Source organism: Leucopleurus acutus (genome assembly GCF_964270905.1).
Source record: "Leucopleurus acutus genome assembly, chromosome: 14".
Classification (NCBI taxonomy): Eukaryota; Metazoa; Chordata; class Mammalia; order Artiodactyla; family Delphinidae; genus Leucopleurus; species Leucopleurus acutus.
In genome coordinates this window covers 15218790-15246028 of record NC_139156.1, presented here as the reverse complement: position 1 = coordinate 15246028, position 27239 = coordinate 15218790, and the positions used below count along the sequence as shown (strand labels likewise).

At 33.9% G+C, this 27239-nt stretch overlaps 1 protein-coding gene across 2 annotated transcripts in view; it reads left to right on the top strand.

Moving 5' to 3' along the window:
- Positions 1–27239, top strand: part of ATRNL1 (attractin like 1) — a gene marked incomplete at its 3' end in the record, with an annotated part of 683994 nt that overhangs the window by 62587 nt on the left and 594168 nt on the right. For both annotated transcript variants that reach the window (XM_082854377.1, XM_082854378.1), the window contains exon 9: positions 27053–27236. In XM_082854377.1, coding sequence (XP_082710503.1) covers positions 27053–27236 — 184 coding nt within the window. The remainder of the gene's footprint in view (positions 1–27052; positions 27237–27239) is intronic.

The window sequence follows — 27239 nt, the reverse complement described above, 5'->3', positions numbered from 1 at the left end:
CTGCCTCTGCAGAACAGATTTTTAAAAACCTAACTTTTTCATTGATGGTATAACCCTTTAGGGATCCCGGCTTTATATAGAAGTTCCTTGATGCCATACCTGCATGGGTTTACCTACAGTATTGGCCATTGAAGCAAATCTATAGGCCACCTGATTGGTACATGCCTTCCCTACCCCATCTCCCTACTGGTTATAGTTTACAGTTCACAGAATATATTTTACTTTTTTCATATTTCCCTTTATTGAAGGATAGTCTCATTCAGTCCTGAGATGTGGTGGTTATACTTTCCACGGATGGTTAGGAAGGCACAACAAATTTATTCTAATCTTCTCTGAATGGTAAATTAACCAGTAAATTCATTGGTTGGTAGGTTTTCGGTTTTATTTGGAATAATTTTTTTTTTTTTTTTTTACGGTACATGGGCCTCTCACTGTTGTGGCCTCTCCCGTTGTGGAGCACAGGCTCTGGACGTGCAGGCTCAGCAGCCATGGCTCATGGGCCCAGCCGCTCCGCGGCATGTGGGATCTTCCCAGACCGGGGCACGGACCTGTGTCCCCTGCATCGGCAGGTGGACTCTCAACCACTGCGCCGCCAGGGAAGCCCTGGAATAATTTGATTACAAAATGTCAAGTGTAGTTTTGGTAAATTTTAAAGTATTTCTACAGAGGTTTTTTTTTTTTTTTTGCCTTATTCTATAACCAAAATATTATTTCTAAATAAATTTATCAACAGGGTATTTTTGGTTTGATTTTTGTCCTATTAATTGTATTATTTGTTAGGTACCTTTATGAATGTAGTATAAGGTGGAAATGGGAAGAATACATGATTTATGAGTTTTATAAGAATAGTAGGTGAATTATGAGTAGTTTTAAAATGCTATAAATTATTTAAGTACAAAGTAAAACTCATCAGTTTTTCTAAAATGATATCTTAATAATAAAAAGTTAACATATTACTTGACTCCTAAAGCATTTTGAATTTGTCACTTATTGTTAAAGTATGTGATGTCAAAAAAATAATCCGTAAGTACTTCCACTTTGGAAAGTACTTATGAAAGAATACAAAACAATAGGTATATATAAAGATGTTATCAGAATAATTAAGTTGTGTATACCATAGACAAGTGCTACTTTAGGGAACAATACTATGTTAAGTAAGGCTGCTCTGAATATAAGTGATGGGATAATTTGTCATCTTAGTTATAAGTGAATGCTTATGTCAGTGGAGAGAGTTAAAATTTTTTCCCTTCTGTTCTTAGTGGGAATTACTACACTGTGATGTGAGTTTAGGCTCTTTTTCTTGACTGATTTTAATGGCATCAACTACCCAAATGTAGATTGGCTTTACTTTGCTTAACCTTACATGTTTAAAGCTTCTAGGAAACTAAGAAAAAAAGTTTTTTTGTTTGTTTTTAATTAAACAAGAGGCTGTCACTTTAACCAGCATTGCAGTGAGGGTAACTGAAAAGAAAGCTGAAGTTATAGCATAGTAATTAATGAAAACAGAGTATTTTACTAGATAAAAATTTACTCTGGGGGCTTCCCTGGTGGCGCAGTGGTTGAGAGTCTGCCTGCCGATGCAGGGGACACGGGTTCGTGCCCCGGTCCGGGAAGATCCCACATGCCGTGGAGCGGCTGGGCCCGTGAGCCATGGCTGCTGAGCCTGCACGTCTGGAGCCTGTGCTCTGCAATGGGAGAGGCCACAACAGTGAGCGGCCCGCATACTGCAAAAAAAAAAAAAAAAAATTTACTCTGAAGTATACCGTAAGGATATTGATCTCACCATTATGTAGAAATTTTTAAAAGAGACAAAAACTTCCAATTAACATACTCCAAGTGACCACTTACTCAACTTCTAATAATGTTGCAGATAATTCTGAAGTATTTCTGGCTCAGTGCTTGGTACTGTGACTCTTCCCTGATATTTTGATAATAATATGATTTAAAACAAAGGAACCATCTGGTTAACTTAACTTTAATCATTTAATTTGAACAGTGTACATTAACATTTGGAAAAAAATCTAAAATACTGCAGAATATTTTTTAGCTCTTGAAACTGTAGTGAAAAGTCTTAGGCACTGTCATTGCATTTTATAAATTTTAGAGTATCTGTTGAGCCAAGGAGTACCTCCAAATATTGCGTTGACTTTGTAGCTTATAGGAGCACAGTTTTGGTTCCACAGATATGCAGTAACGCTTCTCAGCCAATGATGCATCAGGTATTTTTCCTTATCTTTGCAGAACTTATTTCTAGCAGGGTGATACAGACAATAAATAATAAACAGAATAGGTATGCTTATATATGATGTGTTAGAAGATAGTAGTTTTTAGTAAAATAGAGCAAGGGAAGGGGATTAAGAATACTGTGAGGGTGGGAGGTAGTCACAAAATAGGGAGGCCAGAGTAAGCCTCAATGAGACGATGAATTTTGATCAGAATTGAATGAAGTGAAGGAGTTTGCTATGTGGATATCTGGGAGAAGAGTTCCCAGAAAGTAGGAACAGCTAGCGTAAAGGCAAGAATATGCAGGCATGTTCAAGGAACAGTAAGGAGCCTGGGAATGCTTTGTTAATGCTTATTCTCTCTCCATAGAGAGAGAATAAGCATTAACAAATGAATGAAGTAACAAATGAAGTTAGAGGAGTAACAAGCAGCAAGATCATCAGATTTCTGCCGAGTGTTTGTATTTTACTTTGGGTGAAATGGAGAGACACTGCAAGATTTTGAGTAGAGCAATGACATAATTTTTAAATGAATCGTTTTGGTTGCTGTGTTGAAAATAAACTCTAGGGAGGAACGAACAGAAGCAAGGAGGCCAGTTAGGAAGTTGTTACAGTAATCTGGGCAATGATGGTGGCTTAGACCAGGGTGGTAGTATTGGAGATGATGATAGTCACTCAGTTTGTTTTGTATGTTTTTAAAGTAGAACAAATAGTATTTGCTGAGGGTTTGGAGGTAGTGTCTGAGAAAAAATGAGGAGTCAAGGATGATTCCAGGGTTTTTGGCATGAGCCACTGGAATGGTGAAGTTGCCATCAACTGACGTGTAGAAGACTCTGAAGCAGGTTTGAGATGAAGGTGATTCGAAGGTCAGGAGTTCAGTTTGGACATGTTATATGTGAGATATCCATTAGACGTTAAAGTGAAAATGTCAATTAGGCAGTTGGCTCTATGGATCTGGAACTCTAGAGAGAGATCTGGGCTAGAGATGTAAATTTGGGACTTCTTGGGATATGGATGGCATTTAAAGCCATGAGATTGGATCAGATCACTAAGGAAATGGGTGTAGATAGAAAGGAGAAAAGGATTGAGCCCAATGATAAGAGGTAGGGGGGAAGAAGGAAATAAGCAAGGAAGAGTACAGTGAACTAGAAGCTAAGCGATGAAAGATTATTATACAGAAGAGTAATCAACGGTGCCAAGTGCTGCTCTGCTGATGGGTCGAGTAAAATAATTACTAACGATTGACCATTAAGTTTAGTACTGTGCAGATCTTTGGTGATCTTGACAAAGACAGTTTTTGGTTTTTTAAATAAATTTATTTATTTTATTTTATTTATCTTTGGCTGCATTGGGTCTTCATTGCCCCACGCAGGCTTTCTCTAGTTGCGGCGAGTGGGGGCTACTCTTCGTTGCAGTGCGTGGGCTTCTCATTGCGGGGGCTTCTCTTGTTGGGGAGCATGGACTCTAGATGTGCGGGCTTCAGTAGTTGTGGCACACGGGCTCAGTAGTTGTGGCTCGCGGGCTCTAGAGCGCAGGCTCAGTAGTTGTGGCGCACGGGCTTAGTTGCTCCGTGGCATGTGGGCTCTTCCCAGACCAGGGATCGAACCTGTGTCCACTACATTGGCAGGCGGATTCTTAACCACTGCACCACCAGGGAAGTCCTGACAAGAACAGTTTTCGTGTAGTGTTGGGGTTAAAAGCCTGACTTAGATTTAAGAGGGAGTTAGAGGAGTGGAATCTGGCACAATGGGCAAAGTCAGTTCTTTCAAGGAAATTTGTTTGTGAAGGGGAGCAAAGAAGTTAGTGGCAGGAAATATAGGATGTTTTTAAACCTGGGTTTTCACAGAAGCAGACCATGAAACAAGGATTCAAGTGAATCTCACTTGGAAAATGCAGGTAACAGTCTTAGGGGAGATGAGAAGCAATGCAGATGTGAGAAGGCAGGCATTAAAGGGTCTGTTAATAAAGCATTTACCACAGTGGTGATGGAACTTAATTAACCAAGCATTAAATCAACACATAGTCTGTGGGCTGTCTCTCCAAAGTCAGTCCATTCTTTAGTTGAAGATTTGTTTCCTTGAGTGTGGCTTGATTTATATGAAAATGTGTGTAGATATATAACAACAGAATACTAGAGAAAATAGCTTCTGTGGAGCACATGTAAATAGGTCTGGCAGAGAAATTTTTTATCAGGCATCCTAGCGTACAGCTTCTAAAAGTGTATGGTTATTAAGTGGTTGGGAGTGACAGTAACCTGTAAGCTTCATGGAAAAAATTATTGGAAATGATCAGGAAAATTATCAGGGGAATGTATAATGAGGAGATAAGTTTGCAGTAAAGGCTCTATAAACTTGTTTAAGTAACAAAGTAGAGGTGGCCTTTATAATTGTGTAATGATGAAAGACTCTCAGTGTTCCACAGCTATACTTTCTGCCTTTTTCATTTTCTGGAAGTGGTTTAATTATCCTCTAAATTCCTGTAACTCTTTGTTTATAAATGAATATGACACATATACTGCTTTTTATAGGTATTGTTTTTGTACTTGCATTTTTTTCCCCAAGAAGTTTAGAGAGGAATCCTGCTGTATCCTCTTTGTATGGCTACTTCTAGTAAAGTGCCATGTATTAAGTGCTTGATAAATATTTGTGGGTGAATGAATAGGGTTTTCAGCAGTATTCTTTAAAAGTGAATCTATATATTTCCTGAATTTTAAAAGTATATTAGCCAAATTATTTAAATTGTGTACTGTGCATATTATTATTTTTCTAGTGGTGATGTGATTCATATGGTACTGTGTTTGATATTCTTCATTTGTCTCTCCAGATCTACCCTTCACTATTCCATTCTGCTCCCATGCCCTGCAGCTTTCAGTTGGGGTCAGCTGGTAGGAGGCACCATCAGTAGATCAGAAGGTGGGAGATGAGTGAGGTTAAGGTATTTTATTCCTCCAGCTCTCTCCCTGCTGGATTTTCTTGGGTTAATTGGGTTGTCCTACTGAAGGCTTAACTTTCTGGTGTTCTTCCCCATACACCTACTCTCTAGAGTTCTAGAAAACAGCCCCTCCTCTTGCTTATTTCATGCCGCAGGATAGTAAAGGCTTTCTGCTCTGATAGTCCCGGGATATTATCCTAGCCATACTTTTGTAAACAGACTTTTTATTAGACTCTTTACAGTTACTCATTTTGAGCATGTCTGATTGCACCTACTATTAGTTCTCGGAGATTCAAATATAACTTTTAACCTAAATGGTCCTTCATGCGTACTTAGGTATTAGGATCCTGGAGGTTGGGAGAAAGAGGTGTTTTGTGAGAGAACTTCACACTTGTTTTTTTTTTTTTTTTAATAAATAAGGTCTAACCTTTAATTAATTAATTAATTTATTTTTGGCCTCCCCATGTGGCATGTGGGATCTTAGTTCGCAGACCAGGGAATGAACCCATGCCCCCTACAGTGGAAGCACGGAGTCTTAACCATTGGACTGCCAGGGAAGTCCCGCACAGTTTGTTAATGGAGAAAAATGTCAGAAGAAATACAAATTTTTGGAGTGGCATGGAGCTAGGTCCTTTAGTTCATTTCTAGTACTACTATTCTTGAATTTTTAAATTTTAATATGGTCATCTGTAGCATTTTATATTATTTAAGATTGATATATTTGCTTAACACTTTTCAAGAGCATTAGCTATTCTAAGTTTTTAAAATAAGCAACATTCTTATTTGTCTATGTATTGCTTTCTAATTATTAAAGAAAAACCATTTGTTGATTATTCTTAAGTTTTTTTTAATAATTACGTTTACTCTAACTCAGCTTTATTTGGTTATTACGTCATCAACATAGAACTAATCATGTCTTACTAGCAAAGTCACCCCCAAAAGTATATCTGATGAGAGAATATTTATCTTAAAAAGATAACCATTTGTTGTGTTCCTTGAAGTTTTCTCTTTATAATAATTCATGTTCATAAAAAACTTTATTTAAAAAAAAGTTTTCTGCCTCTCCATTAGTCTGAAATCCAGAATTTCTTATTATGTATTTTTTTAAAAAAAGATAGCTTTATCACCTATACATGTATGCTTGTATGGCATATTGTTTTGTTTACTTGTTTTTGAATTTTATGAAGAGGAAATAATACTTTAGGCAGTTTTCTGAGGCTTTCATTTATTTCCTTCATCACTATATAACCAAGATTAATTCATGTTGTTATGTATTCCTACAGTTAACTTTTTTGCATTACTGTATTTCATTGTCTGACTCTACCATAATTTGCCTATCCATTCTCCTATTTATGAGCTTCTGAGTTGGATACCTGCTGAAATTCACCCACAGCAGCAATTTTGAGACATCTTGATAAAAATACTATATTTTAAAAGATAAAGAAAAAAAATTCCTAGGCTCTTCAGGCAGAAAGATGAAATATCTTACAAGGGCAAGAGATTATATCAGATTTCTCAAAAGCAACCTACAACTCATGGCAACTAGGAGCAAATTTTTCAAGAAACTCACGGAAAGAAAATATAGGCTAAGGGTTTTTTTTTTTTTTTTTTTTTTTTTTGCGGTACACGGACCTCTCACTGTTGTGGCCTCTCCTGTTGCGGAGCACAGGCTCTGGACGCGCAGGCCTAGTGGCCCGTGCGCGGCATGTGGGATCTTCCCGGACCAGGGCACGAACCCATGTCCCCCGCATCGGCAGGCGGACTCTCAACCACTGCGCCACCAGGGAAGCCCGGGCTAAGGGTTTTTGTATCTTGGCAAACAGTCCTTCATGTGTCAAGGCTATAGAAAAACAGTTTGAACGTGGCAAAACTCAGATAATTCTGTACATATGTGCCCTATTTCTTTTACAGTAGAAATGTGCAGACTTTTTGTAAAGATCTAGATGGTAAATATAATTTAGGCTTTGTAGGCCATACAGTGTGTGTTGTCACCACTCAAATCTGTCATTGAAGCTCTCCACAAGCAGCTGTAAAAAATGCATGAATGAATGAGTGGACGTTGCTCCAATAAAACTTGATTTACAGAAACACTTGAGCCGGATTTGGCCTGTGGGCTGCAGTTTACCAACATCTCTCCTAGAGAATAAGCTCCATTTAATGAAGAGGTGAATGGGAACACTTCAGGTAAAAGACTGATCGAGAACATTTCATGTATTGAATTTCAGAGCTAAGACTGAAACAAGGGTGGTGGGGATGTCAGTAGATAACTGGTATGCAAATGTTTTATGTTCTGTCCAAGTAGAAGTGATGCAACTAAAAATGGGAAGAGAAGGAAGAGAGAAAGAGGAAAGCAGAAAAAGCACATGGATTGTTGGATAGATAATAGGTAGGAATCAAAGGATGCCATTAATTCTTGGTATGCCTAAGGGTCTGTTGGACCCAGTTTTAGTTTTTTCGTTTCTTTTTTGAGCAGGCCTAACTATCTACGAAGACTGTTGTTTCATAAATTTCATTCTTTCTTAGAAGTCTTCCAAAGAACAAAGAGAACATTTACTTATTTAAAAAATACGGAATAAAATATTCTATATATGTAATTACCAAGATGGATCTGTTGGACCCTTTTACAAATCTAAGATACATGATGGGATCTTCGTGTTCTTATTTTTCCTATATTTTGAAACATTTTGTTATTTTATCATTCTAGGAATTCATTGCACATCAGTTGTTCCCAACTATGCTAAAATATTAAATTACTAAGAAAATAAGCTGTTTAGAAGGATGATGCCACAGTGAAATATATTGTCTATATTGTCATCTTTCAGTTTTCTTATTGCAGTGCCCAAATTATTTTATCAAATTTAGAGAAGGCATGAGAGAAGACTGGAGGCATCATCATAGTAGCCCGTTTTTAGCTTTTATTGAACACAATTGAGAATTAAAAATTTTCATTTATTCCTATAATGATGATAGTGGAATTGATCATTTACATTAAATCTCAGATTATGACTCTTCATAAGATGATATCCTAAATAATTTTTTCAAGCTCAAGAATCAATGAGTGAACAATATATTTTTATCTTTTAGTATATTTATGCCCCAACATTTATTTGACACAAAGAGGTTTGCTATGTTTAAATTCTTATGGAAATTTGCAAAACGTAGTTTTTCACTATCGTCTTAGTCTTCTATAAATTATTTATAGCATGACTTGATAACATAAAACAAATAAAAGGAACAATTGAACCAAGATAGTGAATGTTGATTACTATTGTTCCTGGTACACCTAGTATTAAAACTGACATACAGATGTTAAAAATTAAGTAGGAAAGAAGAGAATTAAGGGCACTGTGAAAGGTATAAACATCAAGGAAACCACTAGAACAAAAATATAAACTTTCTTAAATACCAAAAAGAAAACATCAAATAGAAAAAAAAAAACCTCAGAAAAACATCGTAATTCACACAGTAATTATAAAATAATATGACAGAGTTGAGATCCAACATATATATTGTCAATAAACATGAATGAGATTAAGTTGCCTGTTTAAAGAAAACATTTTCAAATTGGTGCATAAAGCAAAATCCAACTCTGTGTTGCAAATAGAAGACACATCTGAAACACGCTGATTCAGAAAGGCTAAAATGAAGGGATGAAGGAAGATTTACTAGGAAAATGGATACAATGAGAAAGCAGGTGTTGTGATCCTTATACCAGAGAAAGTAGAATTCAGGCCACTAAGACATTATATGAGATAAGAACACCTTATAATATAAAAAAACCCCACACCTTATAATATAAAAAATATTATATATTTTATATATATATATATAATATATATATAAATATATATTAATATAATATTAATATTATATATTATATATATAATATATATATATAATATTAATATTATATATATTATTAATATATATATTATATATATATAAAAATATAATATAAAAATATTATAATATAAAAAAACCCCACAATTCACCATAAAGATATAATATGTAATAGAAGAATATCAATGCACCAAGTAACCCAGCAACCACCTATATATATATAAATAACTGAAATTATAGCTGATGCAAAGAGAAGTAGATAGCATCACTGTCAGTAGAAAACAGGTCAAGCATTACTCTCAGTACTTGACAGGACAAAAGAATATATATATATCAAACAATACAGCTTGATTGTAGGCAATGTTATCTTCTCAAGTGCACACAGAAAACTCACAAAAAGTAAGTTGATCATATGTTAGGGTAAAAAGAAAACATCGGTCGTTTCCAGAAGGCGGAAATATTAAAATTAAATACCTGAATATTAAATAAAGCCTTTTTGTTGGGTGAAAAGGGAAGTAAATACTAGCTTAAATTACAAAACTGCCGACAAATAATAACAGTAAAAACACCTATAAGAATCTATGAGATACTTTTAAAGCAGTTATCAGAGGAGTATTTTTAGCTTAATATTAAACAACTATATTAATATGATGAAACTAAATGAACCACATCCCCAACTCAAAAAGCAAGAAAAAGAACAACAAACTAAACAAAAAAAGTGCCAGAAAGGAAATAATAAAAATAAAAGCTGAAATTAATGATGTAAGAACAGAAAAAACAATAGATCAATTTATAGCTTACAACTTTTTAAAAAAATAATAAAATAGGGGCTTCCCTGGTGGCACAGTGGTTGAGAGTCCACCTGCCGATGCAGGGACACGGGTTCGTGCCCCGGTCTGGGAAGATCCCATATGCCGCGGAGCGGCTGGGCCCGTGAGCCATGGCCGCTGAGCCTGCGCGTCTGGAGCCTGTGCTCTGCAACGGGAGAGGCCACAACAGTGAGAGGCCCGCGTACCGCAAAAAAAAAAAAAAAAAAAAGATAAGCCACTAGTTCATTTAATCAAGAAACAAGGGAGAAACCACAAATATACGAAGTAAGAAATGACAATGAGGAAATAATATTGATAGGAAATTTTAAAAAAATATGAGACTGCTTTGTATATCTATACAAATAAATTTGAAAACTTTGAAGAAATGGATGATTTCTTAGAAAATAACAGTTTCCCAAAATTGAACCCAGTAGAGATAGAAAGTTTATATAGAGTAATTTCCATAGGAAAAAATAGAGAAAACACCAAGCTTAGGTGATATTACAGGATAATTTTAGCAAACTAGTAACAAGATAGTCCCAATTTTCCTAAACTGTCTTAGAGAATAAAAAGGGAAGGAAAACTCACAAATTTCTTTTAGAAAGCAAGTATAACATTGCCACTTAAACCTCATACATTTAGCACAGAAATAGAAAATTACATGTAAACATGTAAGAATAGCTAGGAAAAGATTACAAAGGAAGAGCTATGAGGGGACTTGTCCTCCTATTTATTAAAGCATACTGCAAAGTCTTCATAATTAGAACAGTGTGACAGTGTGATAATGTGGCATGCATGTACAGAAGGACAATAGTATAGAATAAAAGTCCAGAAACACAGTCAATTAGATAAGGAAGTCTGTTATGGGCAGAGTATAGAACGGGTGGCTTCTCTCTGCTCTGTGATATCTGGGACCTCATCTGGGTAGACCTGAACAGCTGGGGTGATTTGAATGGGGAGGGCTGGAATCATCTGCAGGCTTTTCACTCATATATATTGTGTCTCAATTGTGATGGCTGAAGGCTAACCTCAACTGGGACAGTTTTTAGGTAACTTACACGGTCTGCATGCAGTTTGGACTTCTCAGCACGCCAGCTGAGTTTTAGAAGTGTGTCCTAAGAAGGAACATCAGAAGAACAAGCATTCCACAAAAACCAGGCAGAAGCTGCATAGCTTTTATGACCTAGCCTTAGAAGTCACAGAGCACACGTCTGTACTCTCTTGATTGAAGCAGTCACAAACCCTTTGATTCAAAGGGAGGGTTCATAGATCCCACATCAGTGGTAAGAGTTTAAGAGAATTTGGGCTATGTTTTAAAACTGTTTAAGTATCTAACAGAAATACATATCAGTTCTATTCCAAGGAATTTATCCTGCAGATACAGCTCCAGAAACACAAAAATACGTTTTTTTTTGTATGCACAAGGTTATTTATTGTAACATTATTTGGAAACTACTTCAATGCTAAATGTAAGAGAGCAGTGGATAAACTCTGTTACACCCACATTAGTGGTCATGCATTTGTAGAAAATAATGATGAACTGTGAAATTAAATGGAGTGATTTACATGATATGTTGTGATCAGGTATATAGTATATATAATGTACTACTTTTTGTACATTAGCGAAGTAAGGGAAATTAGAAAATATACTTACGCCTGCTTGTATGAGCAAAAAACATCAGAAGGATGAACCAGACAGCAGTGATGTTGATTACTTACAAGGGGCAGTGGAGAATGGTGTGGAAAGGATAGGAAATGAAAAATGAAAATATGTCCCCTGAGTTTGTCTTTTTTAAAAATAGTTTGGACTTTCAGAAGCATATTGCCTTTAGAAACATATATTATCTATATATAAAAATTAAATCAACAAGGAAAGGAAGAAAAGAAAGCTCTAGAGTAATGCAAACTGAAACTAATGAACCCAGCTGTGTTTCAAATGAATAATACAGTCATGCTGAAAGGGGGAGAAAAGAACTAATCCAAGTGAGTTTTTAACACGGTGTTTGCCTTTACTGTACGTGTGGTTGTGGGGAAGAACTGCCAACAAGTCTTTTAGGTTTGTATTTTGAAGGTTTTGGTGAAACAATTCTGAAATTACTTTAGATGTATGGTTAGACTGAAAGAATGAGTAATGTGTTGATACTTTTGGGAACTAGCGTTCCCAATGTGGAAGACAGGAGATACAAATACGAAATGGAGAAGGCCAGGGAGAGTCCTGCCTGGATGGATTGGAATTGGAGGTATCAGCATGAGCTTATGATTAGAAGGTAGATGGTTACAGATACTTGTTGATTCTTCAGGAGGTTTAGGAGCGAAGATACTGCAGTAGTAGTGAACCTGTTGATTCCACATATTCCCAGATATAGTTTTTAATAAAATTCCTATGAAAAGAAACAGGGCTCCTTGGAGAAATGGCTGATTTTAGGGCTGTGGTAAGGAAAAATAAAGATGAGCTTGGTACATCTTTTATGTTAAATATGGAAGTGCTCAAGAAAATTCTGGGTTATGTCAAAAGAACATAAGGGTCAGCTTGAAGGGGGTTCCATTGTACGGTCTGGGATAATTTGAGCATCAGAATAGGAAAGCAATAAACTACAAACCACTGAAAAAATAGGAATCCATGAGCTTACACAGACTGATAGGCACAAATAGAGGAGAAGCCTCTTTCCTACACAGAATTGCTGGAGTTGAAAAATAATCATTTTGCAACAATCATAGTAAAAATTGATTTAGAAAAGAATCAACAATGGATGCTAAATCTGTGCGGTTGGGAATGAATTTTTGATGAGATGTGCATGATATTTAAGTGTCTTTCCCATAGATTGTTTATAGAGTTCAGGGGAAAAATAGTAACTGTGTAGTGTAAAAATCGGTTAGAACCTTGTCCAGGTGATCAAAATTAATATTACAAACCGTGGGAAACTGGACATTGTGTGCCTCTGGATATGGTACCTGCTAAAGGAAACATCACTTAGAGCAGAGTTCTGTAAACTTTTTCTGTAAAGACTTACGAAGTAAATATTTTAGGCTTTGTAGATCATACAGTCTCTGATTTATTCAATTCTTCCATTGAAGTTTGAAAGCAAGCCATGGATGATATGTAAATGAATGAACATGCCAGTGTGCCAGTACATCTTTGTTTACGAAATGAGTGGCTGACTAGATTTGGCCCAAGGAACATAGGTTACTGACCTCTGGCTTACAGTATTCTAACTGGGAGTGTATACTTGAATCTAATCATGAAGCATATCATATAAACTTCAAATGAGGAACATTTTATTTAATAAGGGGGAGAGGTTTATTTTTCAAGAATGTCAATGTCATGAGAGAGGAAGAAAGGCTGAAAAATTGTTCCAGATTAAAGAAGGCTAGAGAAACCTGACAGCTGAATGTGGTAAGTGATACAAGACTGGATTCTACACTGGACTCAATTCAATTCACAAAATGAAATATATATGTGTATTAAACAGTGTGTAAATGTTAAACTAAAACAAAATCCTTGTTCTTAAGATATACACCAAAATATTTAGGGGTAATAGAAATAATCATTTCTATTGTGTGTGTGTGTGTGTGTGGTGTGTTCACACGTGCATGTATACGTGTGAAAGAAAAAGAGATGTAGAGAGGGAAATAAACTAATGCTAAAACAAACGGGACAAAATGTTAACAATTAGTGAATCAGAGTAATGGGTATATGGGAATCCTTTGACTATTCTTGCAACCTGTTTGTATCTTTGAAATTATACCTAAAAGTGCTAAAATAGATTAGAGGAAAGAGATGTATGTTTTCTCATATTTGGTTATATAGGATACATATTTCAATAAGAATTCTTGTGAACTTAAGCTGGCAGTAAAGGAAATGTCAGTTTGTCCTTTTTGCTGTACTTAGAATTATAGGATTTTTAGAGAATCTATAAATCTCAGAGGGGAATTTATGTGCATGGTTTTACTAACTTGGGCCATAAAGCTCTTCTGGGTTAGTCCTGAGGGAAATTTGTTTCACTTTAGGTTAACAATACTTATAAACTTTCTAAGAATCTCAATGTGAATCTCAATGTTAGTATAATATTAATGTTTCACTGTACTATTTTTCATGCCTTTAGGATTTGGGAGGTATAGTTGGGAAGCCATTATTAATGTCATTTTATGTTAACTTTTTTCTTTTGATTTAAAAAACCATTAGATATTGTATTTTTAGGAAGGTAATTTTTTTCTCTGTTAAGTGTGGTGATACTATATGGCTTTCTCTTCTCTTCAGTTCTTAACATCACATGTTTTTTCAAAATTCTGTGGTGAATTTCAAGTGTAAATTGGACATTGCTTTCAACCTACTGGTTATCTGGAAATACAGATCTACAGAACACAATGTTAGATGGTGGGAATTAGGAATTTTTAATACGTGAAATCTCCCCTTTAAAAATGATTCAATCATAGGAATCAGAACACAAACTTTAACTGTGCTTAAATTAGGTTTGGCATTTGTTGTGTAGTTTCATTTGTGAAGAACTTTCAGAACTAATTAGGTAAAGTGAAACAGTTGCAAAGTAATAAGTAAAATATTTTAATAAATTCCTAGGTTTGTGTGACAGAGGCCACTGTTAATATGGTATACATTTTTACATTTACTAAATGTTTCCAAAAATACCACAATAAAAATACTTTAGTTTTGGTAAGTGGAATTAAACCATTTGCTTTTAAAACTTTATAAGCTATGTAAATATTATACATATATTTGAAAATATGCATTGGTTATATTGAAAAATTTTAGTAGATGTGCATTCAGGATTCAGAAAATTCTGGTTTTCTGTCTGTGCTCAACATTCTTTCATTGATGGAAGTGTCAGTCCCTTAAAAGGTAGCCATCCGATTATTTTACATATTTAAAATTTTTATTTATGTTTAGAAGAAATATGCATTTCTTGTAATTTGTACTTGGTTTTTCATGACTATATAGAACTGTACATGTGCAATTTAATCACTCTTCCACATATTGACCCTAAAATATTTTGAAATATCGTATTTTCAGCTTATCTTCCATTCTTTAGATAAGCATCTTAGTTCCTTCAGTCTTCACATAACAAGCTTTCCACTCACATCTTTTTAACAAGATGTTAATGATTTACCTTAACACAGATGTTAATGATTTAAAGAATATTTTCTAATAATAATAACAGGCCTTACTATGTGCTAGGTGGTGGTATAAGCATTTCACAAGTATTAACTCATTTAGTCCTCAGCGTGAACATGCAAATTTGTGCTCTTTTTACCCCATTTTACAGATAAGGGAACTGAGGCACAGATGTCTCACACAACTGGCCAGTGATCACACAGCTAGTAAATGGCAAGATCAGGATTATGTAAATATAAGATACACATTATCTTAGTTGACCCTTAGTCATCTTTATCACACTCCTGTCACAGGACAGACTGCTGTACTGTGATGATCTATTCAAACTTATCAGAGCCTAACAGAGCAGGAGCTAATGTGAAACCATTGCTTTCCCTTGTTCTGGGCATCTTTTATTAATATTTTTATTGCAACCTAAATTTATACTTTATACTAATATTATTATTTTGACTTATAGTTAGCCTACAGACAACAAAACTTCTTACTTAGTTCATTGGTTTTTGTTGTTTATATAACTGCTGGGGAGTAAGGTATACTTTATCCTGTACTTGTCAATTTAATGTTGTAATCTCAGTGAAGGGCTTGACATCCATTGTTAAAATAGTTTCAGCTCATCATTACTTTTGATTCATAATTCTGGTATCTAAAGATTTAATTAACTCCTCCTTTTATTAGGTCAATGGTTGTTTAATAAGTACAACTTCTATGCCTTCATCCTAGGAATTGACAAAAAATGTTGAAGAGCAAACTACTGGCAATAAGAAAAATAAGGATGAGAATGTATAGGTTAAAAGAGATTCAATAGACACATCAGGCAACTTCAATGTGTGGATCTCATTTAGATCCTGATTCCAACAAACTTCCAAAAAAAAAATAAAGAAGAAGCTTATAAGATAATTAGAAATCTGAACACGAATTGGATACTTGCTGATATTAAAAATTATTAACTTTCTTTTTTTGGAGAATCACAATGCAAACCTCTAGGGGTTTTGGAGTAAAGCCATAATCTCTTCTACAGATAACTTTTTGAGAAACAGTTTCTGTTTTGCTAGCCAGTATAATTCTTCCCACTGTCTGGAAGACTTTCAGTTGTTACTGCTTTTCCTAGAAATGCTTGGCGTAAGTCATCTGGAGTTCTCTTTGTGGCAGGATTTTAAAATTACAGATTCAATTTATCTGATAGTTCTAAGACTACTCAAGTTTTTTCTCTCTTGAAAGATTTGGTAACTTGATTTTATTTTCAGAATTTGTTCATTTTATCTAAATTTTCCAATGTATTGATCTAAAGTTCTTCATAATATGCTTTTAGTGAAGTTTAAAATATTTTATAGCCCTATCCCCTTTTATATTCCTAATATTGGCTGCCTGGGTCTTCTTCCTTTTTGTCTTGATCAGATTCTCCACAAGATTGTAAATCTTAATACTTTTCAAAGTACCAACTTTTGAGGTTATTGATTTTCTTAATATATTCATTGTCTATTTTATTCTTATTTTTATTATGACCTCATTTTAATATATTTTAATTTGTTATGTTTTTTTCCCTTTTATATTGATGCTTAATTCATTATCTTTCAGGTTTTCTTCATTGAATTTTTAAAAATATATACATTTAAAGCTGTAACATAAACAATGTAAACATGGCTATAGTTATATCCTACATGATTTGGTATGTAGTATTTTAATTGTTATTTAGCTCAAAATGTGTTTAAGATTCCATATTAATTTCTTCTTTCACTAATGGGTTATTTAGAAGTGCAGTTTAAAATGTTCAAACATGGGGTTTTCTAGTTATTTATTTTTATTATTAATATCTAGGTTATTGTATTATGGTCACAGAACATATCCTATAGGCTTCCTCCCTCAAAATTATTATGAAATATTTCAAAAATACATAAAATTTGAGATTGTGCAGTGAATTCTCATAGGCATACTACTTACCTTCTACAATTAATCTTTTGCTTTTTCACTTACCAGTGTATGTATCCATTTCTCTATCCATCTATCTATTTTTTTGGTGCATTTTAAAGACTGTTGCAAACATTAGTACACTTCTAAACATAATAGCATGCCTGTTGTTAACTAGAGTTCTGTACTCATGTTTTTAATGTAAAAGTTACATACAGTGAAATGCACAAATTTTGTGTACAATTCAGTGAGTTTTGACAAAACATACATCTGTAACCCAAATTCATATCAAGATATAGGACACTGACCATTACTTGAGAAAGTTCTCTCCTGATCCTTCCCAGTTGATACCTGCCCTGCTTCCTGATTTTTTTTCATCATCAAATAGTTTTGCCTGTTCTGGAATTTCATGTAAAGGGAATCACACATCATGCACCCTTTTTAAAATAAGGCTTCTTTCACTCACCATGATGCTTTTGAAATTTATACATGTTGTGTTTATTAGTAATTTGTTCCTTTTTGTTGAGTGCTTTTTCAGTGTATGAATACATTGCAGTTTCTTTGTTCATTTTCTCATTGATGAACACCTGGACTGTTTCCAATTTTGGGCTGTTATGAATAAAATTTCAGTGACCATTCTTGTACAAGTCAACTAGTAGACATGTTTTTATTTCTCTTGTCTAAATACCTAAGGATGTTGGTTGGGTCAGGAGGAAGATATATCTTTAATTTTTGAAGAAAGTGCCAGACCTTTTTTCCAAAATGACCTAATACATTTGTTTATTAAGTGTAGTTAATTACTAGTGTTGTTCAAATCTTTTAGATCTTTACTGATATTTTGACTGTTCTGTCAATTGCTGGAAAGGGTACATTAAGGTTTCCATGATGATGTTGATTTTGTAAATTTTTCCTTACAATTTTTTCAGTTTTTGCTTTATATATTTTGAAGCTTTATTACTCTCTTGGAATATTGATCTTTTAAAATTCATATGTAGTGATCTTTACCTTTAGTAATCTTTTTGCTGCTTTTCCCATAAAGACTGTTATTGTATTCTGATATATTGTGGTCATCCCGCAGAAGGGAATCCCCAATATTTGCTTTGGATGTTGAGGCCGATGGTGCCAAGAGAGTATGAAACACGAATACCAAGAGAGTATGAAAGACTTATTATTCACAGAATGAGGCTTTCTGACGTGTGCAGGGCAGGCTCCCAAGCAGGTCTGAAAATGGCTTGAGAGAGCAGGGAAAGGAGATTGGCTTGGTTATGTAATTTTACAGTGTGGGTAAAGTAAGGGAAACATTCATGCAAGCTGGGTCTTGCTTGGCTTAAATTTCCCCTTGGCACCATAGCGGGGAGTAATAAAACAGTTGGTGCTTTATTTATAGTGATCCCAAGGTATCCTTACCAGTCTTAATAAAAATCTTTATTATCTTTATTTATTATATTATTATATATTTATATTAATATATATAATATATAAATATATTAATATATTTATATAATATATACTAATATTTATTATAATATATATTATTTATTATTATAAATCTAACTTAATAAAAATCCTTAGCAATTAACTTAATAAAAATCTTAATAAATTAACAATTATTTAGCAATTAACTTAATAAAATTAACAATTAACAATAAAAATCTTTTCTCCTGTATTGCGCACTTCCAGTGATCAGTCATTCACATGAATAGTAATATTGTCTTGGAATAATGTGTTAGCATTAAAACATCAGAGCGCAACTTGATAAGCTTTAACAAATCGATATAGTTGTGTAAGTGCTACCTCAGTTAAGATATAGAACATTTCCATTTCTCCAGAAAGTTTACTCATGACCCTGTGCCGTCAATCTCTCATGATCCTCTAGCTCTAGGTAACCACTGATTCGTTTTCTGTCAATATAGTTTTGCCTCATTTCAAATTTCATATAAATGAAATCATGTGGTATGTGGTCTCATTGTATTAGCATAATTTTCAGATTCATCTAAATTTTTGCTCGTGTCAGTAGTTTGCTTCTTTTTAATCTTGAATGGTATTTCATTGTATGAATAAGATATAATTTGTTTATGTGTTCACTAGTTAGTGGACATTTGAGTCCAGTTATTAGGTCTTTTGAATAAAAGCTGTTATGAATATTTGCATACAATTCTTTGTTTGGGCATATGTTTTCTGTTCTCTTGTGTAAGTGCTGTAGAATGGGATTGCTGGGTTATTTGCAGTTATGTGTTTAACTTTATAAGAAACTTCCATACTGTTTACCAAAGTGATACTACCATTTACAACCCACCAGTGGGGTATGAGAGTTCCAGTTACTTCACATCCCCACCAACACTTGGTATTGTTTTCTTTTTAATTTTTGCTATTCTGGAATTGTAGTGATATCTTATGGTTTTTATTTGCATTTCCCTGATGACTAATGATACTGAATATCTTTTTATTTCAGTATTTGCCATTTATTTATTTTCTTTGGTAAAATGTATGTTCATACTTTTTGTCCATTTTGAAAGTTGGGTTGTTTGACTTCTTATTATGGAGCTATAAGAATTTTTAATATATTCTGGATATTAGTCCTTTCTCTGATATATGTTTTGCAAATATTTTTCCCCAGTTGTGGCATACCTTTTCATTTTTACGGTGTCTTTTAAAAGGCTGAGATTTTAAATTTTGTTGAAATACAATTTATCAACGTGTTCTACCTAAGAGATCTTTGTCAAGCTCAAGATCGTAAAGGTTTTTCTCTAGGTATTTAGTTTGGGCTCTTCTCAACCTCAGATCTATCACCTATTTGAGTTAAATTTCATATATGGTGTGAAGTAAACTCTGAGTTTTTTTTTTCTTTTTTTTAACGTGTGCAGCTAAATTTATTGGTCACATATACAAAAGTTGGAATCAGGATAAAAAGAGCAGTGCTAAAAATTAGTATAGTTTCCTCGCCTTTCCTGTGTCATGATAACAATAGCAAATGATAATAAGGAACATGTAGAAAAAGACATGATTTACAACATAATCAAATTGCTTAACACCAGTGACTTTTTCTCATTTTTCTCATTATCCCTCTTTTTTATTACTCAAGTAATAAATAACAATTACATAAAAGTCTGCAAATTCAAATAAGCAAAAAAAAAAAAGAATTACAGTTTTCAATAGCTATGACAAGTATAGAAGAAAGGCAGTGATTTTGTACATTTTAAAAATTGAGCCCCTGCAGTAAATTCACTCATTAATTATAATTTAAAAAAACAATGAATGATGGTATTTATAAGGTGTAGCAGTAAATGGATGGAGCTTCTCACTTGAAAGTGACCAGCCTGGGTGCTTAAGGCCTGAGATTTTTTTAAGAAATAAATATACAGTTGTTCTTTGGTTGAAAGAGTTTCCTTTCCCCATTGAATTACCTTGGTACATGTTTTGAAGAGTCAACTGACCATTTATGTATGAGTTGACCTTTGGTCCGTTGATGTATATTATGTTTAATACCACACTCTGTTGATTACTGTAGCTTTGTAAATCAGGCAGTGTCAGTCCTCCATCATTTGTTTTTGTTTGTTTTGTTTTCAAAAGTTTTGGACTCTTCTAGGTCCTTCACATTGCCATGTAAAATTTAGAATCAGCTTGTCAGTTTATTAAGAAAAAGCATGTAGGGATTTTAATTGGGGTTGCATTACATCTATAAAGGGGAAAATTGAGCCTTTAACAGTATTGAGTCCTCTAACTCATGGGCATGGTATATTTCAGCATTTGGCACCCTACAACTTTGCTGAACACACTTACTATTCCTTGTAGCTTTTTGGTAGATTCTTTCTTATTTTCTATATAGATGATCATGTGTTACGCTCATGCTAATAAACATTCTTCTTCCTTTTCAATCTATATACCTTTTATTATTATACTGCTAGGATCTCTGGTACAATACTGAGTAGAGGTAGTGAGAGCAGATATTCCTGTCTTTTTTTTCATATTTTAGGAGGGAAAGCTCCAGTCTTTTAATTACTGTAGTATTACATTAGCGGTATGTTTTTTTAATGCCTTTTATCAGGTGGAGGAAATTCGCTTTTATTCCTAGTTTGCTGAGTATTTTTCATGAATAATGTTAAATTTTGTTAAATAATTTCCTGCATCTATTGAGAAGATCATTTGTTCTTTTATTTTCTTTGATTTCTTAATATGGTGAATGACACTGACTTTCAGATGTTAAGCCACTATTGCATTCTTGGATAAATCCCACTTGGCCATAATGTATTACCCTTTTCATGTACTGCTAGAATTGATTTGCAAAAATTTTATTAAGGATTTTTATGTTTATGCTCATAAGAGATATTGGACTATAGTTTACTTTTCGTGTAATGTCTTTGTCTGCTTTTCCAGGCTGTAATGGTAAAATGATTTGGGGAGTAGTAAAATGGGGAGTGGTAAAATTTGGGGAGTGTTTCTATTCTATTTTCTGTAAGAGTTTGTGTAGAATTGGTATTATTTCTTTCTTAAATGTTTGGTAGAGTTCACCCGTGAAACTATCTGGCCCAGAAGCTTTCTTTGTAGGAAAGATTTTGACTATGGCATTTATTTTCTTTAATAACTGTTAGCAATATTCAACTTATCAATTTCTTTTTGAATGAGATTTGATAGTTTGTGTTTTTAAGTAATATGTCCATATCATTTAAGATGTTAAACTTATTGGCATAAAGCTGTTCATTATATTCCCTTATACTTAATATTTGTGAAATCTGTAGTGGTATCTCCTCTTATATCTGATATGAGTTATGTGTGTCCTGTTTTTCTTGTCTGACTAGAGATTAATAGGTTACTCAATTTTATTGACCTTTTCAAATAACCAGCTTTTGTTTCCTGTTTTCTATCATATTGATTAATGCTTTGTTACATTTCTTTTCTTCTTTGAGTTTTATTTGCTCTTGTTTTACTGTTTTCTTAAGATGGAAGAATAGATCATTGAATTGAGATTGAGACCTTTTTCTTCTTTTTTTTTTTTTTTTTGCGGTACGCGGGCCTCTCACTGTTGTGACCTCTCCCGTTGCGGAGCACAGGCTCCGGACGCGCAGGCTCAGCGGCCATGGCTCACGGGCCTAGCCGCTCCACGGCATGTGGGATCTTCTCAGACTGGGGCACGAACCTGTGCCCCCTGCATCGGCAGGTGGACTCTCAACCACTGCGCCACTAGGGAAGCCCTTTTTCTTCTTTTTAAAAATATAAGTATCGTTACAAATTTCCTTCTAAGCCAGTAGTTCTCACACTTGATGCATAAGAATCACCTAGAAGGTTGTTAAAATAGATTGCTGTGCCCTAATCCCTGATTTTCTTATTGATTATGTCAGGATTGGTGCCAGGGAATTTGCATTTTTAAAAAGCTTCCAGGTAATGCCAATTGATGCTTTAGGGAACCACTGTTGAGAATGACTGCTTTAAGTACTGCTTTAGCTGTATCCCACACATTTTGAAATGTTGCATTTTTTGTTTCCATTTAGTTCAAAATGTTTTCTATTTTTTTGTGTGTGTTTTTATCCTTTGACTCCTGGGTTGTTTAGTAGTATTTTGTTTGATTCAAATATATGAAGATTTTCCCGATATCTTTCTTGCCATTATTTCTTGTTCAATTCTATTATTGTCAAAGACTATGTTTTTTACAGTTAAAATTTTTCTTGAGTCTTATTTTCTGACCCAGAATATGGTCTACCTTGGTGAATGTTACATGTGAATTTGAAAAGATCTGTATTCTGCTCTAGTTGGTTGGGGTGTTCTATAAATGCCAATTATATTATGGTTGATGGAGTTATTCACGTCTTCTATATCTTTATTGATATTCTGTTCAGTATTTTTCTTAGTTCTTGAAAAACCAGTATAGAAACCTCCAGTTATGCTTGTGGATATATCTATTTCATTTTTAAGTTCTATTAGTTTTTGCTTCACTCATTTACTTATTTTTAATTTTTTACTATATAATTAAAATTAATTAATTTTAATTGAAGTATAGTTATTTGCAGTGTTGTGTTAGTTTCAGGGGTAGAGCAAAGAGATTCAGTTATGTATACATATATATCTATTTTTTTCAGATTCTTTTCCCTAATAGGTTCTTACAAAATGTTGAGTATAGTTCCCTGTGCTACACAGTAGGTCCTTGTTGGTTATCTATTTTACATGTATGTTTCACTCATTTAGATGTTCTGTTACTGGGTGTTTACACAATTAGAATTGTTGGTTCTAATGATAAATTGTCCTCTTTCAGTCCCAGTTTCCTTCTGTTGTCTTTTCTGCCTGAAGAACTTATTTTAGTATTTCTTTTAGAGTAGGTCTGCTGGCCATGGATCAGCTTAATTCTTTTTACATCTGAGAATCTATTCATTTTATGTTCATCACTAAAGAATATTTTTGCTAGGTATAGAATCCTGAGTTACAGTTATTTTTATAGTTATAGTTATTTTTCAGCACTTCCTTCTCTCCTGCATGGTTTCTTAGGATAATATCATAGGCATTAACTGTTGTTCCCCTATAGGTAATTTGTTATTTTTCTGTAGCTGCTTCTGAGATGTTTTCTGCACTTTTAGTTTTCAGCGATTTCATTGTGGTGTGAATTTCTTTGAATTTATCCTATTCATGGTTTGCTCAGCTTCTTGAATCTGTGGGACTATTAATTTATTAAGTACTTTTAAATTTTACTTTTGTAGAGGTTACTCTAGAGTTTACAATATGCTTATTTATCTTTTCAGATTCTACCTTTAATTAGTGTTCTACCACTTCACATATAGTGTCAGAAACTCAGACTAGTATCCCTGCATTTCCCTCTTTTAATATCATATCTCGTATGTTATGAAGACCATAACAAATTGTTATACTTTTTGTTTTGGACACTTAATTATCATGTACTGAGAGGGAAGATGAGAAATGACACCTTTAATATCTACCCACATATCAGATATTTCCTATACTCCTCATTCATCTCTATAAATCCAGGTTCTGGCTGGTTTCAAGTATCATTTTCATTCAGCTTAAACTTATTTTGGTCACTTTTTTATAGGGCAAGTCTGCAATAATATATTCTCTCTGTGGGTTTTTTTTTCCTTTATCTGAAAAAGGTTTTGTTTTACTTTCACTTTTGGAAAATATTTTGTGGGATATAGAATTCTACTTTGATAGTTATTTTTTGGTATAGAATTCTGGGTTAATAATTCTCAGTAGTTTAAAAGTGTAACTTCACTGTCTTCTGACTTGCATGCTTTCTGTTGAGAAGTCAAGTGGCATTCTTATTTTTGTTCTGCTTGTGCATCTTAATCACTTCATGCGATTCCTTGGCGTGGGTTTCTTTATTTCTTTTCTTTTTCTCCTGCTTGTATACCATTGACCTTCTTTGTTTTGTGGATTTATAGATTTCATTAAATTTGAGAAACTATTTTTTCAAACATCATTTCTGTCTACCTTACCACCACACTTCTTGGACTTCTATCATAGTAGATTAGACTACTTGACATTGTCATACAGGTCCCTGATATTCTGTTCCTTTTTTTTCAGGGTTTTTGTTTGTTTTTTCTGTGCTTCATTATGGATAGTTTCTATTTCTATATTTTAAATTCATTGTTCTTTTCTCCCAGAGTATCTAACCTTGTGTTAATTCTATACAATGTATTTTTCATTCCCAGGAGTTCTGTTTGAGTCTTTTTTATCTTCCATTTTTCCCTTATCATGTTCATGTTTTCGGTAACATTATTGAACATATTTGAGTATATTTACAATAGCTTTTTTACAGTAGCTTTTAATTCTGTCGTCCTTGTTATTTCTGTCTCTATTGATTGATTTTTCTTCTTGTTATAGGTCATATTTTCTTTGCCCTCTGTGCCTGTTAATTTTTTAATGCATTTTGAGCATTGTATGTTTTTACCTTGTTGGCTGCTGGACTTTGCTGTATTCCTTTAAAGAGTGTTGGACTTTGTACTAACATGGGGTTAAGCTTCCAGTGTAAGCATTTTGGGGGATTGCTTCTGAGGTCTGTTAAAGTGGATCCAGAGCAACTTTTAGTTTGTGCCATCATTGTTTTTAAGAACAAATTGAAACCTAAATGTGTCACAATGTAGAGTTACTTAAATAAGTTATGTATCATCAATACAATGGAATTTAGCTGATAAAAAATGAAAAATGGGACCTGAAAAGATGTCCCAGATGTTAAGTGAAAAAATAGTTGTAAAATAGCATGATTTTTTGGTACAAATATTTACAGGTATGTATGTACATGCAAGTCATATACATTTGTTTTGTATATTGTAATAAAATATTCAGAATTATAGTTTGAAAATATTCTGAACATAACAATTTGTGAAAAATACCTCTAGATAGTGGGCTAGAGCAGAAGGTAACATTCACTTTTGCATTATACAATGTTTTATTGCTACAATATTTTTTGATAAGAAGTATGTTTATCTTTTTTTGTTAAAAAGAGAGTGAATAAAAACATGAAAACCTTCAGTTTGGCTATATATATATATATATGGCTTTAATAAGTGTTTGAAGTATATTAAAGAAATTGTTCCTAAGTTATTATTAACTTCATTCTTTGGAAATTACTTCCAAAATGTAATGCCCATTAGTTGCAAGAGTACTCTGAAATTTCTTCAAATACGTTTAGTTTTCTCTAAGTAAAATTGGCTTTAGCAACCCTTTTTGATACTTCTTTTATACTTCTTTTATGACTACTTTTATGACTGTTGAAGTATCACATTCTACACTACCTTAAAATTGTGTAAGTGTGAAGAATTTTTAAGTATCATCTTTATTTTCTGTTATTTGCTTTGAGTATTTTCAGTGAGTTGTCTAGTATGACAAAGTTGAGGTGAAAAGTTAGGGGGAAGATGGAAGTGTGGTCTGGGTGGATATTTAAAGACTAATAATAGATTTCTGTAGAGTTGCTCTTTATAATCTAAATTTTTTAAGGCCAAGGAGATGTGTATTTTCATCTTATTTTTAAAAACATGTCTTTCATATGATTGGGGCTTGTTTTAGTGAATTTGCCATAGAAATAAGAGTCCCTTCTAGATATATCAAGCAGAATGGGAACTTAATATAGGGAGTTAATTACCAAAATACTAGAGACACCAAAATGAGGGGATCACCCAGAAATCTGGAGCTGCTACATACCCAGGCTGGAGCTTAGGACCACATCTGTAATTGAGCTACTTACTGTAGGTGCTACTGCTGCCACTGTGCAGGTGGTACCCCTGCTGCTGTTGCTATAAAACCACCACTGCCGTTACCTACTGTAGTCACCTACCTGTTCCTTCTGTTAGAGAAGAAAGCAGAATCTTTCTTCCTTTTGCCTTCTAAGCTCTCCCCAGTACTTTCATTGGTGGAACCTGACGGTAACACATCTGTCAGCAAGTCTTGGAAATTTAATTTTTAGGTTTTTATCAATAATACAAAGCACTCTTAGAAGGGACAGTGGGACTCATAACCAAGAGATAAAAGACCAGCAGAGTGCTAAAAATTGTTAAGGGCAAGAGTCATATCTTAATTTTAGTCTTTGTAATATCAGTGACTAAACTCAGAGACTGTGACATAATAGGCTCTCATAAACTATTTGTTAAGTCTTTTTTTTCAGGTTTGTTTACAAATACAGAAATGTATGTGAGAATAAAGTTTTCATTTTCTCTCTCACATACAAAAATTAGGTATTTTCAATATTTCAGAGTTTAATTAAAATTTGCAAAAAGACTAGTCTTACTTACCTTCAATCCCTAGCACCCAACATAGTAACTAACTAGCACATATTTATTTATTTTTAAAATAAATTTATTTATTTATTTTGGATGTGTTGGCTCTTTGTTGTGGTGCGCGGGCTTCTCATTGTGGTGGCTTCTCTTGTTGCAGAGCATGGGCTCTAGGCACACGGGCTTCAGTAGTGGTGGCACGTGGGCTCAATAGTTGTGTCTCATGGGCTCTAGAGTGCAGGCTCAGTAGTTGTGGCACATGAGCTTAGTTGCTCTGTGGCATGTGGGATCTTCCCAGACCAGGGATTGAACCCGTGTGCCCTGCATTGGCAGGCAGATTCTTAACCACCTAGCACATATTTAATAATTTTTTTTAATTAAATGATTATTAGGTATACTTTACTCATAAAATGTGGTATGAGAATGAACTTGTTGGTAGTTTGGTGGTATATTAGTTTTATTTCTAAATACTATTTGAGTTCATGATTTATCTTCTTTCTCTTACAGCATCAAACACTTGGCTTGTTCCGGAAACTAAAGGAGCTATTGTTCAAGGTGGATATGGCCATACCAGTGTGTATGATGAAATAACAAAGTCCATTTATGTTCATGGAGGCTATAAAGCATTACCAGGCAACAAATATGGATTGGTAGATGACCTTTATAAGTATGAAGTTAACACTAAGACTTGGTG